The sequence below is a fragment of the Hylobates moloch genome, unplaced genomic scaffold (genome assembly GCF_009828535.3).
Source record: "Hylobates moloch isolate HMO894 unplaced genomic scaffold, HMol_V3 SCAFFOLD_5, whole genome shotgun sequence".
Classification (NCBI taxonomy): Eukaryota; Metazoa; Chordata; class Mammalia; order Primates; family Hylobatidae; genus Hylobates; species Hylobates moloch.
In genome coordinates, this window is record NW_026652280.1 from 92,520,504 (window position 1) to 92,544,466 (window position 23,963).

The following is a 23,963-nucleotide window of genomic DNA, read 5'->3' on the forward strand; positions in this document are numbered from 1 at the left end:
TAAAGAGTCTTCTCTATTGCTTTTTCTCCCAAATTAATCTTAATTCTGTTTGTCTGTGCACATTTGCATGAGGAACTGAACTGTTGTTTTCATATGTTAATGAGTGACTGAGTTTTTCTCAGCTCTTAAGAGAAAGGGCATTTGCTCCGCCCAGGCGAAAAGTGCCCTAGGTGACTGAAGGCCTCCTGGGAGTGCCTGGGGGATTGACTCCCTACAAGGTGCAGCTGCCCTGCAGGAAAATACCCAACAAAAATTAATTTTTAAAATGGATTGTCCAGGAAACACATGTAAGAGCTGATCACCCAGCGTTTTGAGTCCTCTCTGACTGAGGTCATAGACCTCTGGAGAGAGAAACAAGACACTTAAGAGGATGGAAATCACTCAGTGGTGACACACTGTAGAGTCCTGCCCACCAGCAGCACACATGGATCCGTCACACAAAAGCCCTAGGCCACAGCTCAGTTCCTCCTTTTAAGGAAAAAAAAAAAAAAAGGTAGGAAACAAATGATCTAAGAATGAAGAGAAAACAAGGAGAATGATTCCCTTTTGAGCACTCTGTAGGTTTTATGGTGCCTCTACTTGCCAGAGCTTATATAATATGGAAATAATATGGCCTTTGTGCACATTTACCTTAAGGAAAAAGAGCCCTAAGGTCGATCTGCAAACTATAGAGTTCCTAAGTCCTTTTTTAATCTATTTTTTACATTCTGCCTGCTCTAAACCTGCTGCTATTTTTCTTTTAAGATAAAAACCACTGTTAGATCCAACAAGTTCTTTCTGCAAGCCAGTGAATTTGTATTTATCTCATGGCTAAAAGTTCTAAAGTAAAAGCTATAGAATCTTCTGTGTGTGTGTGTTTGTGTGTGTGTGTGCATGTGTGTGTATTTAAAAGGCCTTTATCATTTCTACAATTTTATTTTTAATTGGCATTTAAATCTGTTTTAGTCTCCCTCTAACACACCAAACTTCTTCTCTCTGCACCTTATAATGTAAATTTTGCTATTTGATTTTCACCTGAGTTGTTTCCTTTGATATGCAAATTAGCTGGCAACTGCTCAGGCTTGTGAAACAGGTTATCAACAATCTGAAAGTCTAAGGAAAAAAAGTTTTTATGAATCTATAAGATGTACTTCTATCAGCATGCCTAATATGTCTATGTATTTATGTGTTGTGTACACAATGTTTCACTACTAAAAATATATAAAAGAGCTCTAATTAATTGGCTTAAAAAAATAAAAGTGTTTAAATCAGGTACTAAAAAAGAAAAGACTAGTCAAATGCTTTTTCAAGTTTATGTAACTTAAGTAAAATATTTAATAACTAATCTAGCTTTAAAATTATTGGTAAAGTAATATTAGAAATGCCTTAAGAATTTCCAGCATAAATTTTTGTTTGCATTTATTAATCAAGCAATTCCATACTTATCCCTGCCAAATACTATAAGGTGTCAAAATTTGGTATGGGGTTACAAAACTATAAACCCGGCCCAAAAAAAGGATGATCTTTGCTTGTGTAATTTTTAATAAATAAGACATTGATATTGGTTTAATGAAAATAGCTGCATCTTGAATTTAGTAAGATTACCATAACTTGTAATCCTGTGGCTTTAGGCAGTATAGTCCACAGGCGGTAAGGAGGTTTGTTTTGGGAAAGGACTGTTATCATCTTTGTTTCAAAGCTAAACTATAAACTAAGTCCATCCCAAAGTTAGTTTGGCCTGCGCCCAGGAATGAACAAGGACAGCTTGGAGGTTAAAAGCAAGATGGAGTCAGTTAGGTCAAATCTTTTTCACTGTCTCAGTTAAAATTTTGCAATGGGCTTTCTGTGTTTGTCCTCTGTCCTGCCAAGGCCATAGAGCTGGTGCGTGCGGGTAGCGGGGCGCTCCGAGGAGCCGCATGCCAGCGGCACCATGGTGCACCTCACTACTCTCCTCTGCAAGGCCTATCGTGGGGGCCACTTAACCATCCGCCTTGCCCTGGGTGGCTGCACCAACCGGCCCTTCTACCGCATTGTGGCTGCTCACAACAAGTGTCCCAGGGATGGCCGTTTCGTAGAGCAGCTGGGCTCCTATGATCCATTGCCCAACAGTCATGGAGAAAAACTCGTTGCCCTCAACCTAGACAGGATCCGTCATTGGATTGGCTGCGGGGCCCATCTCTCTAAGCCTATGGAAAAGCTTCTGGGTCTTGCTGGCTTTTTCCCTCTGCATCCTATGATGATCACAAATGCTGAGAGACTGCGAAGGAAACGGGCACGTGAAGTCCTGTTAGCTTCTCAGAAAACAGATGCAGAAGCTACAGATACAGAGGCTACAGAAACATAAATGAGCTGACTTTAGTGAGCATAGCAGTGGGAACAAGGTCAAGGTCCTCTTGAAACACTCTGCAGAGATCTTAATTTTGTTAGATTTGGAGTTCAATAAATGGAATATCCTGAAAAAAAAAAATTTTGCAATGGCAGTTTCATAACTTTAAATGATGACTATAGCAGTTTTCATAAATAATCTAGTAAACAATTAAAACAAAATGATTAAATAAATGTAATAGGATAAATACTTGTAGATAAATTCATCATAATTTAGAATCTAAAGTTAAATTAAATAATAGATATATCATTTCATTATTTAGATATTTTCCAATAAAACTATAATCATAGGAAAACAATCTTTTTAAAAAAAAGTGCATCCTTTCAAAAAAGGTGAACAATTTTTGTCTAATTCAAACCTTATTTAAAGGTCACGTATAAAACAAGGTAAAAGGAACCAGGAAATAAAAAAGATGTAAAGAAAGTTATAAAAATAAAGAGACTTGTTGTGGTTAGAAAGCTTAAAGAGAAATAATTTTATATGAGAAAGAATCTTGTATGGTAAATTTAGTCCTAAAATAAAATGACTGTTTAAGAAGAAGGGATGTTCAGGACAAACCACAAACTCCAAGCATGTCATAAATGGTCAGTGTAAGTCACAATAAGAGGATTTGTTTTAAAAAAAACTTTTATATGATCAAGTTGTCATATCATTATTAAGTTTTGGTTTGCTTAGGAAAAAACAAACTGAGAGAAAAAAATGTTAATCGAGGTTATTATATCCATGTATCTTCCTGTATGTGTTTTTAAAGTCTTTGTGACATTGAATTACAGGGCTTTGACTCCTGGGTCTACAAAAGACACCATGTCCTGCTAAATCTTAAACACTGAAAGCAATTAAAGCCTCATCTTCAGGCTCCTAAGAAGATGCCAATGAAAGGAAGGAATGAAGGGATTTATTGAAAATGAAAGTACACAGTGTGGGAGCAGGCCTGAGCATAGGGGCTCAAAAGGCATGTTACAGAGTTTTTGTGAGTTTAAATGCCCTCTACTTGGGGCATATCCTATGTAAATGAAGAGGATAAAGTAAAGTTACAAAGTTATTTACTTGGTGTATGCCCTATGGAGAGGATATTTCCTGTTACAGCTGAAGTGTGAATCAGCCTTATGTTCTCTGCCTCTAGACCTTATTTTCCTGCCTCATCTCTCCTTGCAAGAAATACAAAAATTAGCCAGTCATGGTGGTGGGTGCCGGTAGTCCTAGCTACTCAGGAGCCTGAGGTGGAGGGATCACCTGAGCCCAGGAGGCTGAGGCTGCAGTGAGCTGTGATCATGTCACTGCATTCCAGCCTGGGTGACAGAGTGAGACCCTGTCTCAAACAAAAAAAACAAACAAAAAAAAAAGACTCGAGAGTGTGAGTAAATTGCATATGCATGAGCCTTCTGATTGGGATATTCCCTCAATTGATATTTCCACTGAACAACATTTCTTATCAAAGTCTGGGGCTTAGTTAAGCTAACAAGCCATTACCCTTCAAAAGAGACTTTCAACATTGATCCTAGTCAATGAATCTACATAGCTTTCTTTGGAGATTTAGGCCACAGTTGGACTCTGCAACTCATTTCAAGCATTGCTCTAGTGCCCAAGTTTGTCTAGAGATGGGGGCCAAGAGTGAGAACAAAGCTGGACAAAGATCAGAAATGGAGCCAGCATGATGGGTCTACCACACCGAGCTTTTTGTTCCAGGAAAATTTATCTTTGGAGTCATTCTAAGATTGTAATATTTCAGAATTCCATTTTACTGAAATTCTCAACCCCAACATGTGGACTGAGAAGTATACTTCCAGCACTTGAGTTGGGGGGCAGAATATCTTGTAGCTGTATAGATTCATTGACTAGGATCAAGGTTCAAAGTCTCTGTTGAAGGATAATGGCTTGTTAGCTTAACTAAGTCCCAGACCTTGATAAGAAATGTTGTTCAGTGGAAATAACAATTGAGGGAATATCCCAATCAGATGGCTTATGCGTGTACAATTTACTCACACTCTCTTGAGTCTTTTTTTTTTTTTTTTTTTTTTTGAAACAGGGTCTCACTCTGTCACCCAGGCTGGAATGCAGTGGCATGATCACAGCTATCTTCTGAGTTGGCAGATAGGGATCCTCCCAAAGGCAACTGGATTTTGGTCCTAGGGGCTACCCAGAGACCAGGCCCTTCCTAAGAGAAGGAAGAGGAGGAGACACCAACTGCCTTCTCCAAGACATTCTGCCCCTGACTCAAGTACTGGAAGTATACTTCTCATTCCACATGTTGGGGTTGAGAATTTCAGCAAAATGGAATTCTGAAATATTACAATCTTAGGATGACAACCTGACAGAATCATTGCATTCCATGAGCTCCTCCAGGACATAAATTACCTCTTAATCCTATTTGTTCCCTCAGTCCCTAGCACAGTCTGGCATGGTTGAGGCAATGAATGCTTTATAACTCTAATAGATTCAGGGGCCTCCCTGGCCCAGTTTCTGCAGTCATGTCCAAATAAGTGTAGTCAAATCTCTAAAAGAAAACTTTAAAAGAATCCCAATTTTTACTTGAGTTTCTCAGGAAACATGATAAAGGAGCCAGTTAATATCCCTCAAGTCCTCTCTCCTCTTCTCCTTAATTTTCTCACACCCAGCAGCAGCCTTTCCAGACCACACTTCCCCAACTTTCTCCACCCCTGACCTCAAGGAATTTTTTCCTCTCTCCCACCTCCACCCTCACTTCCAGCCCTTTGAATCTGATTTCAACTCAGCCTTTCCGGCTATGTCCTTCTCCCTTTCTTCTCCAGCTGTCTCTCTAACTCTTCACCAGATTGCACATGACAAAAGCTCTGAGAACTGAAATGGTAACCACGGAACCTACCTTGGATAGGAGAGAGGGATGGTATTAAATGTAAAGGAGACAAATCAGAGTAGTCAAAGGCAACATCTAGCAAGGAAGGGAAGGCAGGGAACACTCATCTCCACTATAGATTGATGAAAAACCATCCATGTGTGGATTGATTGACAGACAGATAAACAGAAGGTCAGAGTTTTCAGGAACCCAGAGTCCATCTCATTCCCTCCATTCTCTCCCAATTCCCCAGCAGCTCCAGGAATTCTCTCTGTATCTTCCAGAGTTTGTCCAGCTTCCACAGGAATACCTCTGGGAATCAGGAACACCTGGAGAGTAGGAGGCACATTCCCTCTTGAACCCTAAATTATGAACTCATGAGGCTCAACTTAGAGCAGGAGGCCTCAGCCAAAGCTAAACCCACAAACTGCTCCAAGGACCTACCACAGCTGCCTTTCCCCTACAGAAACTGCCTGTAGAAATGGCCAGGGAAGACCAAGAAGCAAGTGAGGAAAGAAGGACTAGCAGAAGAGAAGGTGAGTACAGTACTGCCTCTGCTCAGGCCCAGAGATTTGGCCAGTGGAGGCACGGGCTCAATCCCACAGCATGTTCAGGCAACGGGTCATCCAGGGCTTCAGCTCCAGATGACCTAAAGCCATGGGACTGTCACCTTTGGTACCTTCACCAACTTGCTCCCACCATTCACGGCAAAGGTATTTTTCAATGCTCATCCCCTCTATTTCCTTCTTCCCCAAGACATCACCTGTACTAAGCCAAAGCCACTTGCAATGGAGTGGGCTTCATCTGAGCCCCCATTGGACTTGGCTTTGGAGGCCACATTTTAATAAATGCACCAACCCCCCCCCCCACACACACACACACAGTCCCCTTGCCACTCAAGGAAAGAATCTGACACCATCTCCCCCAGTTCTGTAAGCATCCTCTCCCTGCTCATGGCTCACTCACATGTGCATGTCCAGAGGCCACAGATAAGAAAATCTACCTTCTCAGCAGCCCTGGGGGCTGCATGAGTCTGATTTTCAGAGGCAGCAACTGGTGCGTGTTGGGGTGGGGGGCAGTGAATGGTATGTTTCAGTGTTTTCAGAAACTCAAAGTGTACACTTCCTTTGTTGTGCTATTGGGCAAACCTCCAACAACACCAGCTGCTGTCATGGAGATGCTTCTGAGACAGCTGGATGGGTTGCACAGAGCAGAGTGGCTGAGATATGATGTGATCATACACAAGTGGTAGGCGGGGACTTATTCAAAAGATAACAGTGGGAATGTTCAAGCAGGACGGCTTTGGGAAAGGCAGGGGCTGTAAATAAAGCAATAGAATCTTTTTCTCTGGGCAAAGATCAGAGGAGTGTAATACGGCATTCAGTAGGAGAATGAGAACTGAGAATTTACATTGCTAACAGTACCCAAGTGCCTAACCAAGTGGCCTCTTCCATTCACTAGCAAGGATATTTTGAGCACCTGCTGTGTGGTTGTCTTTGTGTTGTAAGCACCCCAAAGACAAAGCAAAACATATACCAGAGGCTGCTTAGTGTGATCTCCCATCATAAACAGCCCAATTAATCTCAGGTCCTCCATTTGCTGGCTGTGTGTCTTTTCATCTGTTACCAAACCTCTTTGTGCCTCAGTTTCCTCATCTTAGAAATAATGCTTTTCTCATAAGTTATGGAGATTGCATGAGATGTACAAGGGCATAGCATAGTGCCCAGCACATCATCAGCACTCAAAAATTAGATGAGATTAATTTTAGTAAAGTACTTTTTAATAATATCCCAGGTAGACCTTGGTTAATGCTCACACTGGGAGAAATCCAAAAGAAGGAGAGAAAGCGTGCATGAGACAGGAGCTGGGGGGCCTCTTGGATGAGGAGACATAGGCAAAACTTACAAGACCTATTCCCTTATAAGATGTGATGGGGAAGCCATCCTAGTCTTAAATTTTCACATTCATTTCAATCAAAAAGCTTGGAAGGGTAGGAGAAGTGTCTGCCAATTAACATTTATCAGAGGTGGAAGTCATTTACAGAGGCAAAATAATAGTAATTAATGATCACTTATTAATTCATATGTCATGGAATATAAGACACACAACAATGTCCCACTGAGAAAAAATAAAAACTGCTAATTGAACAATGACACAGTGCTCTTTTAATAGTTATGGTAAGATGAATCCCAATTTCAGATATGTTAAAAGGTGAAAAAAAGAAAATGCACTTGAGAATCAGTGAAGTATGATATTTGCCATGTTCTATAATAATGCATTTTAAGAGCATTTTTATTGAACCTGCACAATTAAACAGGTCTAATGGAATCCATTTGACAGATGAGGAAACTGAGGCACAGTGCAATGAAGTAAGCTACCTAGGGCCCTCTAACAAGTAAACACTGAAACTGGCAATCATATTTAGAGCTGCCCCACCAAAAGTCCAAAAACTTCCCATCATACTATACCTAAAATGCCTAAAATCCAGAGCAACTGGGTGCAGAGGGGCAGGGAGAAGCAGTGGAATTGGTCCAGATTCTAGAGAGCTCTGAAGGCTGGGTAGGGAATGGCCATCCACTCAAGGAGGGTTCACTGGGCCATGCGGTATGGCAGGCACCATGCTGAGTACTGAGGGGAGGCAGCCCCGAGCAGGAGACAGACCCAGTCCCTGCTTTCACAGAGCCCTGGGACGAGCAGAGGACCAGCAGCCAGCCCGATCATTCAGGGTGAGGGTATGCATAGAACGCACATAGGAGGAAATTTGAATCCAGTGCTGGGGGCTGGGAGGACTTCCTGGAGGAAGTGAGTTCTCACAGAGACCTAAAGAATGGGTTAGAAGAAGAGAACTATGTGGCACCAAGCAGCAGTGCCCACTCAGCATTCCACATGCTCCTCTACGTTACCCAGCCTGCCCTGCAGTTAGCTTAGGGCCACGTGACCAATTCTGGCCAATAGAAAGAGACAGGAGCCACTCCCGGGCTGATCCCATTAAGTTCCAGGTGCCTCCTCCATCCTTTCTTCCTTTGCAGCAGTGACCTTGGCTGGAGAAGTAGCCACCTGAAGGACCACTCGACCCACATTGCACCTCACAAGAGTGAGACACAAACCATCCTTGTTAAGTCACTGAGATTTGGGCGTTAATTTGTTACCACCAGATAACCTACCTGATCGTAACTAATCCAATAGGAAAGCATGTTTCTTGCAGGAAAAAACCAAAATACAAAAGCGAAAGAGAACACAGCACCTTTAAGGAGGGGGATATCTCTCCCGGCTGGAGCGAGAGCATCAGTGGCCAGTGGCGTGAGATAATGCCAGAAGAAATAATGCCTGCCACGGCCCTGCAGGCCAGGAAAGGCTGCTCTGTCTCAAAGAATGGTTAGATGGGGAGATAGACCAGGTGACACACGCTGGAGACTCCAAGACCTGAGAATGATGATGAGGACAACTATAAAGAGGCAGGTGTGAGAAATGCCACAACTTGGAATCTACTCGAATCTACTGATTGGAACGCAGAGGACAAGAGAGAGGGCTGGGCCACATTTGCCTCCCAGGTTGTGAGCTTGAGATCCTGGGTTAATGACAGTGTCCTCTATGGGCATGGGAAAATCCTAAGAGAAACTGTTTTGAGGGAAATGTGGATGAGTCTAACATGGAACACATTGAGGCCGAGGTTCTAAAGGAGCATTGTTCAAGGGAATTCACGTCAACAGGGTTGGGTGGTGCAGGCTCTCTGCTTAGTCCTGGGCGGCAATTCCTCACCACTTCTTTTCATTTACAACAGGTTCCCCTAGACTTGCTCTCTAGATTAAGGCTTCTGTGACAGGCTGAGTTTTGCTAAATGCTTTACAAAGACCAGTTAATTGCACTAATTTATCTATCAGCTTTTTCTGGAATGGGCTCCTAAGAAGTGATTAGACAATTGTTATACCTAGGCAACAGCTCCCTGAGAGCAGTCAGCAGTGAGATGGTATGTTTTTCATTGCGGCTGCCACCTGAGGTGACTGCAGGAAAATAGGAAGAAACAGAGGCAGAGAGGTGACGAGGAAGAGAAGGAGCTCTCTGGGACCTCAAAGACACCGCCTGGTGAATCGTTCCCAAGAGAGGACGTGGTGAGACCCTGTGTTGGTTTGTTTTGCTGAGGCTGACTGCTGCCGGCTCAAAAGACCTGATTGCTACCTCTTCAGGATTCTTGAGAACGGGCTTACGGTTTGAAGCTGGCTGTGGTGAGAGTATTTACAGCCCAGAATCAACAAACACTGTGAACCAGGGCTTTTCGTGGAAGAAGCGGGGGAGCCTGTGTACCAGTGAATTATGCTATACCAGTGTGCCAAGGGTTCACACCAAAGGAAGGTTGTGGGGGGATGTGTGGGGTCTCGGTCCCTGGCTCCACTCAGTTCTCAAGTGAAAAATCTAAGAGTCATTCATGATACTCACCTTCCTCTCATCTGCCAATTCCAATCCATCACATGCTCTCCATCCTGTGTTCCAAATATATCAACATTATGTGGTCCTGCTCCCCTCACTCGTGAGGCCCCAACCACACCAAGCGCTCTCCTGCTCTGGGACTTGCATACTCCTAGAGTCACTCCTCCTAGAATGGCTGGTGTTTTCTCATCGTTCAGGTCTCAATTTCAATGTCTTTTCTCTTAAAGACTTCCCCAGGTTATGCCATCTAAAGTAACACCCCCTGTATTATTTTCTTCTTCTTTTTGTTTGAGACAGAGTTTGCTCTTGTTGCCCAGGCTGGAGTGTAGTGGCACGATCTAGGCTCACCCCAACCTCCGCCTCCTGGGTTCCAGCGATTCTGCTACCTCAGCCTCCTGAGTAGTTGGGATTACAGGCACATGCCACCATGCTCAGCTAATTTTTTGTATTTTTAATAGAGACGGAGTTTCTCCATGTTGGTCAGGCTGGTCTTGAACTCCCAACCTCAGGTGACCCACCCGCCTCGGCCTCCCAAAGTGCTGGGATTCTTCTTTTTTAACTTTGTCTTATGCAAAGCTCTTTTCACACTGGATAATACTTTTGTTGCATAAGTCCTTTGTTGGCTTCCTCCTGGACTGGGAATCCCAGGAGGTCAGTTTGCTTTCTATTCTATTGCTGATACCTCCCATGGGGCCTGGTACATAGCTGGAGATCAAGAAGTATTCGCTGTGGAAACGGATGAAGAGGCAAACTCCCCAATTTTCTAGTTGTGAGTGATACTCCGCTTTTCAGATTTGGACTTCTTTAAGGTTGGAGGGTTTTGCTATTAAAAAAATTCAAATAAATTGAACTCACAGTATGGACAATTTCACTGATATCAGGAGGCCTTCCTGGTGGCCCCATGGAAATAAGATGATGGACATCCCCTGCCTTCCTGATATTGGAGTGCATTTCAAAGATCCATTCAAGTCATTGAGCCCACTTTTCCATTGTACTGCATCATTCCAAAACCCCCTCTCATCACCATGGCACTCCAGGTAAAAACAAGGGGAGGAGTCTACCTACCGCTCTGATCTTAATTTTTTCTAAGCCTGGGATGTTTGTTTTGGCAATTTCTTCTTTTTCTCCGAGGCCTCTTGATGCCTTAGGACACTCAGCACCTGCTCCATAAGTACAAAAGGGCTTGGGTTTACCAGACATCTTGGCACTAAGAGAACCACTCGGCTCCTCTCACACATCCAACATCAGCATGAGATAAATACCAAAATTATAGAGATCAACCACTGAACAAGGGGAAGGCAAAACGTCCTGAAGTGAGGGAACGCCAGGGTCACTGGCTGACTCTGCTCAAGAGCTAAAGCTACATATACTCCGTGGTAGGGAGGGGACAGAGATACAAAGCAGTGTGGCCAGAAGACCCTCAGGTGACCTCCAGGGATCTCTGCCACTTGGTGTTCACATCCAGTATAATCCCTTCCCCTGAGTGTGGGTGGAAACTGTGACTTGCTTCTAGCCAATAGAATATCGCAAACATGAAGAGGTTTCACTGATTTAATGGCCCATATCAGTTTATGTGGAGTTCCTCAACAGAGAGATTATCCTCAGTGGGCCTGACTTAATCTAGTGAATCATAATTACTTAATCTACTTAATCTAGTGAATCTAGTGAATCTTAGAGGAGAGACTACGCCCTCCCTGAGAGATTGTCCTTGCTGGCCTGATGAAGTAAGAAACCCTGCTGAGGAAGTCTCCATGGCAAAGAACTAGGGTCACAGCCTCCAGGACCTGGGGGTGGCCTCTAGCCAACAGCCAGCAGACATCTGAGGGCCTCAGTCACACAACCACAGGGATGCGTGACAGCCTCAGTCACACCACAACACAAATAAACTTGAAAGTGAATTATTCCCCAGTCAAGTTTCCAGATGAGAATGCTACCAAATGAATGTCTTGATCACAGCCTTGTGAGGCACCAAGCAGAAGGCCTAGTTTAAGACGCACCTGGACTCCTGGCCCACAGAAGCTGTGAGAGAATAAGTATGTGTTGTTTTAAACCATTAAGAGTGTGGTGATTTGTTAGGCAGCAATAGATAACTAATGCACGCAGTGACATGAGCTGATCCCAGGGAAGAGTGGGACAGAAATAGCAACCAGAGATGCATTACTTGCCCACTCTTTGATTCATCATGTCCTACCCTTTGTAACATCCTACTTGTGGCACTTGCGGTTCATTTCTGCTCCCAGACAAAGCATTTCAGATACTCCCTAGGGTGTAAACTCGGTCATTCATCAATTTATTGAATACCTACTATGTGCCAAGCCCTGGGTGTCCTGAGAATTCAAAGATGACTGTAACCTGGTCCTTCTTTCAAGGAGCTTACAGACTAGGACAGATGGCACACAGATAATGCAAGTCATTCCTTTGTTAGCACATATTTATGAAAGGCTGCCAGAGTGGCAGACACTGCACTAAGCACATGACCAGAGAAGGATAAAGACCTGCCCAGCTGGAGGAATCAGTCAGATTGGGGAGAGCCTCAGTGGTATGCTGGAGCCAGTTCATACCAGCTTGCCAGAGCCAATTGTTAAATTTTTGGGAATCTTGTGATCCAGTAGCTAAACAGTCATTATTAAAAGTTAAATTATTTTAACTTACAAGTAAACACATTCTATTAAAAACAAAGGTTGGCCAGGTACAGTGGCTCATACTTGTAATCCCGGCACTTTGGGAGGCCAAGGTGGGAGGATCGCTTGAGCTCAGGAGTTTGAGACCAGCCTGAGCAACATATGGAGAGCCCACCTCTAAAAAAAATTTTAAAATTTTTTCTGGGTGTGGTGGTGCATGCCTGTGGTTCCAGCTACTCGGGGAGCTGAGGTGGGAGGATCACTTGAGCCTGAGAAGTCAAGCTGTGAATGTACCACTGCACTCCAGCCTGGGTGACAGAGTGAGACTTGGTCTCAAAAAAAAAACCAAACCCTCAAAACCCATCAGTTCCCAATTATTTTTCTACCTCTTACTATTATCAATGCTCTTGAAGTTATTTACATATAGTGTATCTGTATGGTAGAAATATCACATAGTGGTGTGCTACTGTGCATGTCTTTCCAGCTACACATTAGTGATTTCACAATGGTAGCTTGAAATTAGTCATAGCGTGTGCATTTACATCATGGAAATTGACAAACACTATAAATTGGAGCTTGATTTTTTGTTTTGTTGATTGTCTAAACCCTAGGCTTAAGAAAGGGATGGAGAAAACGTTAATAATGCAGATTAAACATTAAGGTATGTCCTGTCTGTGGCCATTACATTGTGAATGGAAAAAAAGGAAATGTCCTTCCAGTATTGAAAAACTGTTACCTGATTCAGCAAAGAAGTCATTCATGTCACTGCGATTGAGTGGAGTTTTGACTGTGTCTTCATTGTTTCACTTTCATCTTATTCATTAATATAAATGAAAACATCAACCAATGTTCATGACAAAACTACACTCACTCATTTGATGACCTGAGAGACCTCTTCGCTAAATGGGAAACTAAGCAACCACATATTCACAGTCTACTTTTGTCAAATCATGGTTAAATTGCAACTACAGGTTGGCTAATTCAAGAAGCTGGCAAAAATGAGTGAAAGTATGCTGTAGGCCAAGTGGCTGTGTGGAATTTACAGTGGGTATTGTATATCTTATTACTATTTAAATTTTAAGATGTGTATTCAATACCAGTAAAACATAACCCATTTATGTATGTACAGACAAGTATACATTTTTTTTTCTGGAGAGTTAATTGACAAACATTTCTCAGCCCAGCACTGGTGGAGACAGATAGAGGACAATCAGTGAGTTAAGAGCAAGCCTCAGGGTACCCACAAAGTCCTGCGGGAGTGGAGGGGCATGGTTTCTGGCTCACACCGGAAGGGTCTGAATGGGGTGATTTCTGACCTGGGTTTTGCTCTCAATGACATTGGGAGGATGTGGTAAGACACTGGTCCTCGACATCACCCTGTCCCTGGTCTGGTCACCAGCCAGCCCCATGCTGGGCCTCCTTGGATTTGGTTGAGGAAGGAGGCATTTGGAGAACAGCATCAGTCATGGTGTTCCCTTTGCTGCTCCCTGTCTGAGTCCTGGTTCCAGCACCCTCCACAGCCCTAGAGATGCGGGCCCCGCCCCTGAGGCAGCAAGCCCTCCCACAGTGTCAGGACCTCTTGCAAAGGAAGAGGGCAGTGCAGTCAAGGAGAGCACAGGGAAAGACAGCAGCTAAAAGGGCGGAAGCAGTCCCTGCTGAGCCAGGCTCCCTGCTGCACACTGGATCTGCATCTTCTCATTTCATCCTCACAACAACCCGGTGGGGCATCTCTCTTAACAGCCTCATTTTACAGAGGACATCGGGGCTCAGAAAAACAAAATGACTTGCCCAAGCAAGCTCACACTGCTGCTCAGGGTAGGAGCCGGGATTTGAACACAGGCAACCAGACCACGTGCATGCTAAAGTGATGGGTGAGGCTGACTTCCTCCCAGGCATCTTAGTGATGATGAAATGTGAGCATGACAGGGAAGCATGAAGAAAAAAAGAGCCTCACCCATAGCTACGATGATGATGGAGATGACAATGAAGATGAGAGGATAATGATGATGATGATGATCTATGAGAACCAGAAATAAAATCCTTTCATTTCATTTGATTTTCAGATTTCTTTAGGGATGGACTGATTACTCCCACTAGCAGGAAACACATTTTTCATTCTTTTCACACATTTTTATTGAGCTCCTACTATATTCTAGGCATGGGAGACACAGCCAAAAAAAAAAAAGCAAGACAGGCAAAAGGAAACAAATGGCAGCACCCCTCTGATGGTGTTCACCCCAGATTGTACCAGGAAGTGGGTCTACTCTTGCTTTTCCTCATATCCACAGAACCCAGCCTGCTTTCTGGCCCAGAGAAGGTATTCATTAAGCATTTGTCGATGAACAGCTGGACAGAGGAACGCCATAAGGCTTGGTTATACCAGAGCAGCGGCCTTCCCTGCCCCACTCCAAAGGTGCCTGTGCACAACTGCAAAAGGAAATTCCCAGAGGTCCTTTTGGTACCCAGATGTGCTCAATGTCTGCGTTCTCTGAGCTGCTCCCACCCTCAGGCTGCTCCTGGGAGAAGACCCACCAGCCCACATGCCTGGCTGGCCCACCCACTCAGAGCCTGGCTCCTAGGAGGGAAATTCCAGATCACCTACCTTGGTTGGGCCTCTGCCTCCCCTAAGTCACTGCAGAAGAGAGGGCAAGAGGGCAAATTCCAGCCAGCTCAGCTGCCTGGAAGCCAGGGAGGTTGAGTACTCCCTGTTTGAATAAAAGGACAACAGCTGTGAACCCCAATAAAAAAAGCTATGAGGTGCCCATAAAGGCTTCCTTCCAGGATCTCTAAATCCCTGCCCCATCCAGACACTTCCTTAAACCTAGGAAGGCAGTGATGACACAGTAGGAGCTGCCTCTGGTTCACATCCTGAGGATTTCTCGGCGTTGTTAAACCTGTGCCCATGCCCGAGGAGGGTTTGCCCATGGGAAGCTGGGCAAACACTCAGCCGAAAGGAAAGACAGGTGGAGAATCCACATAGAGTACTTATCCTGAACTTTATTATGATGATTCCAAAGTGACATCTGTTACCTGTAGAACAGAGAGAGTAGTATCAAGGAGAAAGTTAAAATCGCCAAAACCCCTCCTCCAGGAAACAGCCATTTGGCAGTTGGCTGCATCTCTTGCAGTCTTTCGTCTCTATGTGGGTTTGTTTATTTACATTGTTTTCATCAGAACCATTCCCAGGATACTATTTTAAAATGCGTGACTATGTGGAAAGAAAAGGAGACGTCCGATCCTGTTTCCACAACGTCACTAAGCCCCCACACCCCCATTTTTTGGCAGCCTTAAGAAGGATCAGAGAAACTCCAGAATTTATGGTTGGCACTGAAGTTAAATTATGGTAGATACCGAAGTTCTCACCTCCACCTGACAAGTGGAGGGTTGGAGTGAAATTTAACCTGACTTAGAAATATAAAGAAATATGATATTTCTTATACCCATGGCAGACAGTAAAATTCATGCCAGCTGATGGATGGCTGCTTGGCCAGCAAGGAAAAAGGGAGAGAGAAACAGAGAAAAACAGAAAGGGAAAGACAAAGAACCAGAGAGAAGGACATATATATGCTTGTGAATGCATAGAAAATTCTAGAAAAATACTTAGAAATTATGAACAGTGGTTCATCTTCAACAGTGAGTAAAGATGAGCATTTAAATAGATATTTCATATAGCTCTGCACTGTTCTGAATATCTTATCATAAGTAAGTATTATTTTCATAATTCTTAAAACATTTGAAGTGATTTTCCCACTTCAAATATTATGAATAAGTTTCATGGCAAAGGAGAATTAAGATTGCAGGTAAAATTAAGGTTGCTGATCAGCTCACCTTAAAACTGGGAGAATCGGGGGAACCTGGGCAAGACGGCTGAGTAGGAACAGCTCCAGTCTGCAGCTCCCAGCAAGATCAACACAGAAGGCGGGTGATTTCTGCCCTTCGAACTGAGGTACCCGGCTTATCTCATTAGGACTGGTTACACAGTGGGTGCAGCCCACAGAGGGTGAGCTGAAGCAGGGCAGGATGTCACCTCACCCAGGAAGCACAAGGGGTCAGGGAACTCCCTCCCCTAGCCAAGGGGAAGCCGTGAGGGACTGTGCCGTGAGGAATGGTGCACTCCGGCCTAGATACTACGCTTTTCCCATGGTCTTCAAAACCTGCAGACCAGGAGATTCCCTTGGATGCCTATGCCACCAGGGCCCTGGGTTTCAAGCAAAAAACTGGGCGGCCATTTGGGCAGACGCTGAGCTAGATGCAGTTTTTTTATCCATACCCCAGTGGTGCCCAGAATGCCAGCGAGACATAACCATTCACTCCCCTGGAAAGGAGGCTGAAGCCAGGGAGCCAAGTGGTCTAGCTCAGTGGATCCTACCCCCATGGAGGCCAACAAGCTAAGATCCACTGGTTTGAAATTCTCGTTGCCAGCACAGCAGTCTGAAGTCGACCTGGGATGCTCGAGCTTGGTGGGGGGAGGGGCATCTGCCATTATTGAGACTTGAGTAGGCAGTTTTCCCCTCACAGTGTAAACAAAGGGGAAGTTCAAACTGGACGGAGCCCACCGCAGCTCAGCAAAGCTGCTGTAGCCAGACTTCCTGTCTAGATTCCTCCTCTCCAGGCATGGCATCTCTGAAAGAAAGGCAGCAGCCCCAGTCAGGGGCTTATAGATAAAACTCCCATCTCCCTGGGACAGAGCACCTGGGGGAAGGGGTGGCTGTGGGCACAGCTTCAGCAGACTTAAACGTTCCTGCCTGCTGGCTCTGATGACAGCAGTGGATCTCCCAGCACAGTGCTCGAGCTCTGCTAAGGGACAGACTGCCTCCTCAAGGGGGTCCCTGACCCCTGTGCCTCCTGACTGGGAGAAACCTCCCAGCAGGGGTCAACAGACACCTCATAAAGGAGGGCTCCAGCTGGAATTTGGCAGGTGCCCCTCTGAGATGCAGCTTCCAGAGGAAGGAACAGGCAGCAATCTTTGCTGTTCTGCAGCCTCCACTAGTGATACCCAGGCAAACAGGGTCTGCAGTGGACCTCCAGCAAACTTCTGCAGACATGTAGCAGAAGAGCCTGTTAAAAGGAAAACTAACAAACAGAAAGGAATAGCATCAACATCAACAAAAAGGACGTCCACACAAAAACCCCACCCAAAGGTCACGAACACTAAAGACCAAAGGTAGATAAATCCATGAAGATGAAGAAAAACCAGCCCAAAAGGCTGAAAATTCCAAAAACCAGAATGCCTCTTCTCCTCCAAAGGATCACAACTCCTCTCTAGCAAGGAAACAAAACTGGAGGGAGAAGGAGTTTGACAAATTGACAGAAGTAGGCTTGAAAAGGTGGGTAATAACAAACTATTCCGAGCTAAAGGAGCATGTTCTAACCCAATGCAAGGAAGCTAAGAACCTTGAAAAAAGGTTAGAGGAATGGCTATCTAGAGTAACCAGTTTAGAGAAGAACATAAATGACCTGATGGAGCCGAAAAACACAGCATGAGAACTTCGTGAAGCATACACAAGTATCAATAGCTGAATCGATCAAGCAGAAGAAAGGATATCAGAGATTGAAAATCATCTTACACATAATCATCAGATTCACCAAGGTTGAAATGAAAGAAAAAATTATAAGGGCAGCCAGAGAGAAAGGTCGGGTTACCCACAAAGGGAAGCCCATCAGACTAACAGTGGATCTCTCTGCAGAAACCCTAAAAGCTAGAAGAAAGTGGGGGCCAATATTTGACATTTTTAAAGAAAAGAATTTTCAACCCAGAATTTCATATCCAGCCAAACTAAGCTTCATAAGCAAAGGAGAAATAAAATCCTTTACAGACAAGCAAATGCTGAGAGATTTTGTCACCACCAGGCCTGTCTTACAAGAGCTCCTGAAGGAAGCACTAAATATGGAAAAAAAAACTGGTACCAGCCACTGCAAAAACATACCAAATTGTAAAGACCATCAACACTATGAAGGAGCTGCATAAACCAACAGGCAAAATAACCAGCTAGCATCACAATGACAGGATCAAATTCACACATAACAATATTAACCTTAAATAGTAAGGGCTAAATGCCCCAATTAAAAGACACAAACTGGCAAATTGGATAAAGGGTCAAGACCCATCAGTATGCTGTATTCAGGAGACCCATCTCACATGCAAAGACACACAGACTCAAAATTAAAGGGTGGAGGAAGATTTACCAAGCAAATGGAAAGAAAAAAAAATTAGGACTTGTAATCTTAGTCTCTGATAAAACAGACTTTCAGCTACAAAGATCAAAAAAGACAAAGAAAGGCATTACATAATGGTAAAGGGATCAACGCAATAAGAAGAGCTAACTATCCCAAATATATATACACCCAATACAGGAGCACCTAGATTCATAAAGCAGGTTCTTAGAGACCTACAAAGAGACTTAGACTCCCACACAATAATAGTGGGAGACTTTAACACCCCACTGTCAATATTAGACAGATCAATAACACAGAAAATTAACAAGGATATTCAGGACTTGAACTCAGCTTTGGACCAAGCAGACCTAATAGACATCTACAGAAATTTCCATCCGAAATCAACAGAATATTCATTCTTCTTGGCACCGCATTGCACTTATTCTAAAATTGACCACATAATTGGAAGTAAAACACTCCTCAACAAATGCAAAAGGAGAGAAATCATAACAAACACTCTCTCAGACCACAGTGCAATCAAACTAGAACTCAGGTTTAAGAAACTCACTAAAAACCCCACAACTACATGGAAACTGAACAACCTGCTCCTGAATGACTACTGGATAAATAACGAAATTAAGGTAGAAATGAATAAGTTATTTGAAACCAATGAGAACAAAGACAGAATATACCAGAATCTCTGCGACACAGCTAAAGCAGTGTTTACAGGGAAATTTATAGCCTAAATGCCCAAAGGAGAAAGTGGGAAAGATCTAAAACCAACACCCTAACATCACAATTAAAAGAACTAGACAAGCAAGAGCAAACAAATTCAAAAGCTAGCAGAAGATAAGAAATAACTAAGATCAGAGCAGAACTGAAGGCGATAGAGACACAAAAAACCCTTCAAAAAATCAATGAATCCTGGAGCTGGGTTTTTTTTTTTTTTTTTTAAAGATTAACAAAATAGACAGACTGCTAGCCAGACTAATAAAGAAGAAAAGAGAGAAGGATCAGATAGACACAATAAAAAATGATAAAGGGGGTATCACCACTGATCCCACAGAAATACAAACTACCATCAGAGAATACTATAAACACCTCTATGCAAATAAACTAGAAAATCTAGAAGAAAAAATGAATAAATTCCTGGACACATACACCCTCCCAACACTAAACCAGGAAGAAGTCAAATCCCTGAATAGAGCAATAGCAAGTTCTGAAATTGAGGAGGTGAAGGACCTCTTCAAGGAGAACTACAAACCACTACTCAAGAAAATAATAGAGGACACAAGCAAAAGGAAAAACATTCCATGCTCATGGATAGAAAGAATCAATATCATGCAAATGGCCATACTGTCCAAAGTAATTTATAGGTTCAATACTATCCCCATCAAGCTGCCATTGACTTTCTTCACAGAATTAGAAAAAACTACTTTAAATTTCATGTGGAACCAAAAAAGAGCCTGTATAGCCAAGACAATCCTAAGCAAAAAGAACAAAGCTAGAGGCATCACGCTACCTGACTTCAAACTATACTACAACGGTACAGTAACCAAAACAGCATGGTACTGGTACCAAAACAGATACATAGACCAATGGAACAGAACAGAGGCCTCAGAAATAATGCCACACATCTACAATCATGTGACCTTTGACAAACCTTGCAAAAACAAGCAATGGGGAAAGGATTCCCTATTTAATAAATGGTGTTGGGAAAACTGGATAGCCATATGCAGGAAACTGAAATTGGACCCCTTCCTTACACCTTATACAAAAAGTAATTCAAGATGGATTAAAGACTTAAACATAAGACCTAAAACCACAAAAACCCTAGATGATACCACTCAGGACATAGGCATAGGCAAAGACTTCATGACTAAAACACCAAAAGCAATTGCAACAAAAGCAAAATTGACAAATGGGATCTAATTAAACTAAAGAGCTTCTGCACAGCAAAAGAAACTATCATCAGAGTGAACAGGCAACCTACAGAATGAGAGAAAATTTTTACAATCTATCCATCTGACAAAGGGCTAATATCCAGAATCTACAATGAACTTAAACAAATTTACAAGAAAAAAATAACCCCATCAAAAAGTGGGCAAAGGATATAAACAGACACTTCTCAAAAGAAGACATTTATGTGGCCAGCAGACATATGAATAAAAGCTCATCATCACTGGTCATTAGAGAAATGCAAATCAAAACCACAATGAGATACCATCTCATGCCAGTTAGAATGGTGATCACTAAAAAGTCAGGCAACAACAGATGCTGGAGAGGATGTGGAGAAATAGGAACGCTTTTACACTGTTGGTGGGGGTGTAAATTAGTTCAACTATTGTGGAGGACAGTGTGGCAATTCCTCAAGGATCTAGAACCAGAAATACCATTTGACCCAGCAATCCCATTACCGGGTATATACCCAAAGGATTATAAATTATTCTACTATAAAGACACATGTACATGTATGTTTGTTGCAGCACTATTCACAATAGCAAAGACTTGGAACCAACCCAAATGCCCATCAATGATAGACTGGATAAAGAAAATGTGGCACATATACTATGCAGCCATAAAAAGAGATGAGTTCATGTCCTTTACAGGGACGTGGATGAAGCTGGAAACGATCATTCTCAGTAAACTAACACAGGAACAGAAAACCAAACACTGCATGTTCTCACTCATGAGTGGGAGTTGAACAATGAGAACATATGGACACAGGGAGGGAAAAAACACACACTGGGGCCTGTCGGGGGGTGGGGGGCTAGGGGAGGGATAGCATTAGGAGAAATACCTAATGTCGATGATGGGTTGATGAGTGCAGCAAACCACCATGGCACATGTATACCTATGTAGCAAATCTGCACATTCTGCATATGTATCCCAGAACTTAGAGTATGATTTAAAAAAAAAAATTAGGAGAATGTCCTGGATTATCAGGGGCCCCAATGTAGTCACAAAGCTCCTTTAAAGTGAAAGAAGAGCCAGGCATGAGGTTCACACCAGTAGTCCTAGGTACTCAGGAGGCTGAGGCAGGAGGATTGCTTGAGTTCAAGAGTTCAAGACCAACCTGGGCAACATAGCAAGACCCCACCTCTAAGAATAAAAATAAGGTGAAAGAGGGAAGGAGGCAAAAGAATGAGCTTCAGGGAGATGGTACAATGGAAGAAGGGCCATAAAGATGCAACCTCACTGGCTTCGAAGATGGGGAAGGAGCCATGAGCCAAGGAGAGCGGGTGGCCTCTAGATACTAGAAAAGGCAAGGAAATGAGTTTTCCCAGGAGCCCCCAGAAAGGAATGTAGCCCTGTGACACCTTGGTTTTAGCTCAGTGAGACCCATCAGACTGGGAACTGACTCAGCAACCCTCCACCTCCGCCCACCCACAGTTGGAGACACACTGTGGACAGAGTGGCTGGTGACCAGTGAGCAAGGCCTCTGAGTGCAGGAGCTCCTTTGCCCACCGCCCACTCCAGTCCTCAGCACCGATAGAAAGGCTTCTATTTCATGGCTTGTTATTGCTGTTGTTCAGAGGAATGGCAGTAGCATTAAAGAAATGAATGGAAGAATGAATTATTAATGGTTGCAAGGGAAATTTGTAACTCAGTTAGTATGCTATCCTCAACTTCGTCTCTTATGCCAAGGCACAGATTTTATTACAAAGCCAATCAGGCCATGAGGCACACGTGGCCACGTTGGATGTGGTCAATTACCGAGGTGGGGGAAACTAAATTGTTGGTAGTTTCTTGCTGAAGCACTTGGCGTAGTCATGCTTTGTGACTTTCTCCCTTGGCTTCAGAGCGCACCCGACTTCCTTTTGTTATCAAGGCTTGTGGCTGCTGTGAAAAATGCTGAAGGGAATGTAAATAAATTACTGCCTGATCTAGTTTCTTCTCAAAGATTAGAACTAGAAAAATTGATGCAACGGTCATTTATCCCATCGGTGAGCCAACTCTTCTGTCTTTGGGCACCCAGAAGGTCAAATACAGCCTATACAGCCACTCACATCTGTGTACTCCTGTGCATACACACGCACACACACACATCTCAGGGCACCCACACTTGGCACACACCCTCAGGCACACACACTGACATACACATACAGTGACTCCGCTCTGCCATTTTGTCTCAGACATGCTGGGGGTGGGTTTTTCTCCTCTGGGCTTTTCCCTTTAAATGAAGCATTCTCATACCCCAGCTCTAGGGAAATAATCTTCAGAGTAGTTTGTCTGCCTGCCAGGAACACCGGACTGTGCTCAGTAAAGAACAGTACATCATTTCAGGAAATGCTGGGGGTCTTGGGGGCTCTGGAGCCCCAGGGAATGCACTATTGCAGTGTTCTGGGGCCCTCATCGCTGATGCCTGCAGCTGTCAGGGAAAGTGTGTGCATGTGTCCTTCCTCAACTTCCCACTTGAAAGCTGGGTCTCCACGAGCAAACTGCTTAACTGCTCTGGGCCTCAGTTTCCCCATTTGTAAGCTCTAGGTAATAATGGTACTCCCCTTCGATGTGGTTGTTAGAATGAATTCAGATCATGAATGTATCTTGTTTAATAGAGTGCCCAGCAGGTGCTCTATAAATGTTGAATGCTGTGGTGGCTGTTATTCCTAGTTCCACCCTCATCTATCTCCCAACTGTTGAAGAACATACACACACACACACACACATACACACACACACACACACTCTCCTATCTTAAACAGGTAGTGCTCAAAATCTGGCCTTGCATTTGGGTGGCTCTTTTCTCCGTGGTTTTCAAAGCACCTTGATATCTGTTTCCTCCTTTAAGCCTCATAAAACCTTGTGGAGTCGGAAGACTGGAATTATTGGTCCCATTTTAAAATTTTTATAGATTTAGGGGCCAAGAAGGAAACAGAGGTGCACAAAGTCACAAGATATGCCTGTAAAGATTCATTGTAGTGTATTTTTAATATACACACACCCAGAAACTAAGCACCCAGGAATTGAGGAAGGGAGGTGAAGACGGTGCTTTGTGACATGTGATCATCTGCAGTCATTAAGAAATCACATTTACAAGTTTTTAACGATCCAGGGAGATGCCCCAGCTGTAACAACAAGTGAAGAGAGGAGGATACCGAGCTGGATGCTTGGGAAGAGCCACATAACACAACCGGGAAAGGAAATAGCCCAAGGCACTAACAGCCAGCCCCAAGGGAGACTGTACTTGCCTGATTTGTTTCCTTTACACTTTTGTTTTCTTCCAAAGTTTTCATGATGGGACTGTATTATTTTTATAACTAAATAAGAGAAATAAGCTTTCTGTGGAGTCCTAATTAGGGAAAGGGAGTCAGGCTGTTGGGACCAAGGGAAAGCAAAAGGAGAAAGCAGATGAGCTACAAGTCTGCCTTTCTTCATGATCCAGGACACAGCCCTCCTGCACAAATAAGTCACCATCTTCCTGCGCCCAGCTATCACCAGACATCTGCAGGTGAGCTCACTGCAAGCTTGGCGTCGTGGTGCTGCACACAGCCCACTTCAGCACACAGCATCTGCACCGTCCTATAAAATCTCCAGCCAGCCTTTGTTTCTTTGCAGTCGGCTTCTCTCATGCAGGCTGCCC

General features: G+C 43.7%; 1 protein-coding gene across 1 annotated transcript; it reads left to right on the forward strand.

Moving 5' to 3' along the window:
- The first annotated feature begins 1,818 nt into the window (after positions 1–1,818).
- LOC116468272 (small ribosomal subunit protein bS16m) lies at positions 1,819–2,439 on the forward strand. The gene has a single exon (XM_032151889.2). The coding sequence runs from the start codon at positions 1,910–1,912 to the stop codon at positions 2,321–2,323; it is 414 nt and encodes a 137-aa protein (XP_032007780.1). The 5' UTR covers positions 1,819–1,909; the 3' UTR covers positions 2,324–2,439.
- Positions 2,440–23,963: the final 21,524 nt, after the last annotated feature.

Excerpts from the sequence above, each read along its gene's own strand:
- LOC116468272 (XM_032151889.2), top strand. The coding sequence starts at position 1,910 with ATGGTGCACCTCACTACTCTCCTCTGCAAGGCCTATCGTGGGGGCCAC.